Source organism: Galeopterus variegatus, unplaced genomic scaffold (assembly GCF_000696425.1).
Source record: "Galeopterus variegatus unplaced genomic scaffold, G_variegatus-3.0.2 Scaffold9263, whole genome shotgun sequence".
NCBI lineage: Eukaryota > Metazoa > Chordata > Mammalia > Dermoptera > Cynocephalidae > Galeopterus > Galeopterus variegatus.
Window position 1 is genome coordinate 56,275 of NW_007735374.1, and position 2,708 is coordinate 58,982.

A 2,708-nucleotide genomic window follows, 5' to 3' on the forward strand; every position below is an offset into this window, starting at 1 on the left:
TTGAAATTCCTGAAGGAGAGAATAAACCTATCATTAATAGAGGTGGAAAAGGGGAGAGGGTTAGGGAGCAACTTGGTAAGGCACACAAAGAATAACTTTTACTTGTAATAATGAACATGCTAATAATATTGATTCCATCGTCATATATTGTACACAAATTCTGAGTCCATTCTGTACCCCATAAATTAGTATAAACAATTATGCTTCAATTTAAAAATAAACTAAAAATAAACTAAAAAATGTTTTTAATAATTATACATTTAATTTTATGTGCACATTGGTTTTATTTTTATTGGAATATAAATAGATATTTAAAACAATAAATGAAATAAACAACAGTGTGAAGAAAAGAATAGAATGTGCACATCCTGGGTTCTTGTCACTTCTCTACATATATAGTATACATCAGCATCTCTATTCTCGAAAACATAATCAGTTTTAGGGATTAATCTACCTGGATTCTGATCACAAAAACTGACTTTCTAAATGGTATTTCATTATTGATGGCACTTCATGAGACAGATCACTTGGTAGGGGCAGGTAAACACAATGGCACCAAGAATCAAGGAAGCCACATTCACACCTTAACCTAGCTGTGCTTGTGTTCTGAAAAGGTCACTTAACTATTCTTACTTCTGTCTTTCTTATAGTAATAATAAAAGCTGTACAAATGTTTTTTTGTGCTGAGGTAAATATGCAACGTCTTTGTCGCCCTTTTCAGGGCCTCTTTGATTTCCTTGTTCCTAAGACTGTAGATCAGAGGGTTTAACATGGGGACAAAGATAAGATAAAAAACAGACAGCACTTTGTGCTTTGTGGAGTGGATAGAGCCAGGATGCATGTACACAGAGAGGCCAGTGCCATAGAACAGTGTCACAGTGGCCAGGTGGGAGGCACAGGTGTTGAAGGCCTTGGCACTTCTTTTAAAAGAGGATATCTTCAGGATGGAAGCTGCAATGAAACCATAGGATAAAAGGATAACAAGCAAAGAACCCCAACCTACAGAAATAGCTACCAGAAAAACAATCATTTGGCACATGAATGGATTGGAGCAAGACAAAGAAATAACCGGAGGTATGTCACAGAAGAAATGTTCAATGATATTTGGCCCACAGTAGTAGACATGAAAGCAAGAGACTGTTTCAAATAAGCTACTGAGAAAACCAGTCCCATAGACCACAGCAATCATCTTCCAACAGCGGCCAGGGACCATGATGGCTGAGTACTGCAGAGGGCTACCGATGGCAACATACCTGTCATAGGCCATGGTGGCCAAGAGGCAGCACTCAGCCAGACCCATCCAGGCAAAGACAAAAAGCTGAGTGGCACAGGCCATGAAGGAAATTGTTTTCTCATCTCTTAAGAAGTCTGACAGCATCCTTGGGCTGATGGAAGAAGAGTAGCAGATGTCTATAAATGACAGGGAACTGAGGAAAATGTACATGGGTGTATGAAGGTTAGAGTTGATCCTGATGAGAATGATAAGACCCAAGTTCCAGATGAGGGTCATAAGGTAGATGCCCAGGAAGACAGGAAAGAGGATGAGCTGCAGCTCTTTTTTATCTGAAAGTCCCAGGAGAACAAACATGGCCACAGAGGTGTGGTTTCCATCCCTTTCCGTAGATCTGCTTGATGCCATCTGTTGGGAAAAAGGTGAGAGAAGGAAATGGTTTTATTCCCATAAAACAAGAAATACACTTAATTTTTTTTTCAGTCATGAAGTTGGCAATATATACAACCTTAAATAATCAAGGTTGAGTGAGTTTGTGCTATCCATGTATGTTCCCCAAAGATAACTAAAAAGTTCTCTTTAATAAATATTATCACTCTGTCTATGTTGACAAAAGACAGCAAATCATCATTCGTATGACACCACCTAAAATATCTTAATTTTTTGTATTCTCATGCCATATTTTGCAAATATACAAGACTTTGGAGAAAGGCCACGTGAGGAAAATAATTTCATTTCTCTACATGGTGAAATAGGACAATTCAACTCACACATGAATGTGTTATTCACTCAATGATTTGCAGAACCCCTGAATTATGCTGGGCCTGCAGTGTAGAATGAGGATGCTGTTTAAAACATCTTTAGGTGATCTTTAAAATATCCTTGAGAACTTACATTCAATTAATGGAAAATCAGGGAGTATTGATAATTCTGTAACTGCCTTTCTGCTATCAAAAACCCTGGAGAGATTAAAGAATAATGTAGGAGGATGGTGGGAAAAGTCACACACCAAAAAGCAGCTTAGAAATGGATGTGACTTAACCAACTTAATGACTCCAGGAAAGCCCCTGAGAAATTAAATAGTAGATGGTTGAAAGATCCATGATGCTCCTTCCTTGCATGTGTGTATTTTCCTTTTCTCAAATCAGAGATATCAGTGAGGTATATTTTCTAGGACAGAGATTCTTAATCTTCTTTGGGTCAGTGACACTTTTAAAAAGCTTTTGTAATCTCTAAACCCTCTACCCAGAAAACTACAACCACTTCTACATCTGAATACAGCTTTTGTGTTATGTTTTGGGTTACTATTATTATTATTATTACTATTCTGAATTACCTTCATGTCTATCCTTGGTGCCCAAATCAATAACTTTTCTTGTACAAGGGTGAATGACCTGAGCTCATATAAAATTTAAGATACTTAGACAATTACATGGGGATTAGAAAACTGAGGCAGGATTTGGGAAAGTTAGTATCT

At 37.4% G+C, this 2,708-nt stretch overlaps 1 protein-coding gene across 1 annotated transcript; it reads right to left on the minus strand.

Annotated features, from left to right (window-relative positions):
* Positions 1 to 619: 619 nt before the first annotated feature.
* On the minus strand, positions 620 to 1,639 carry LOC103609153 (olfactory receptor 5A1-like). The gene has a single exon (XM_008593506.1). It carries the CDS (start codon positions 1,637 to 1,639, stop codon positions 620 to 622), a length of 1,020 nt encoding a protein of 339 aa, XP_008591728.1.
* Between the last annotated feature and the right edge of the window lie 1,069 nt (positions 1,640 to 2,708).

Bases quoted from the DNA above. Each gene is read 5' to 3' on its own strand.
- LOC103609153 (XM_008593506.1), bottom strand. From the start codon at position 1,639: ATGGCATCAAGCAGATCTACGGAAAGGGATGGAAACCACACCTCTGTG.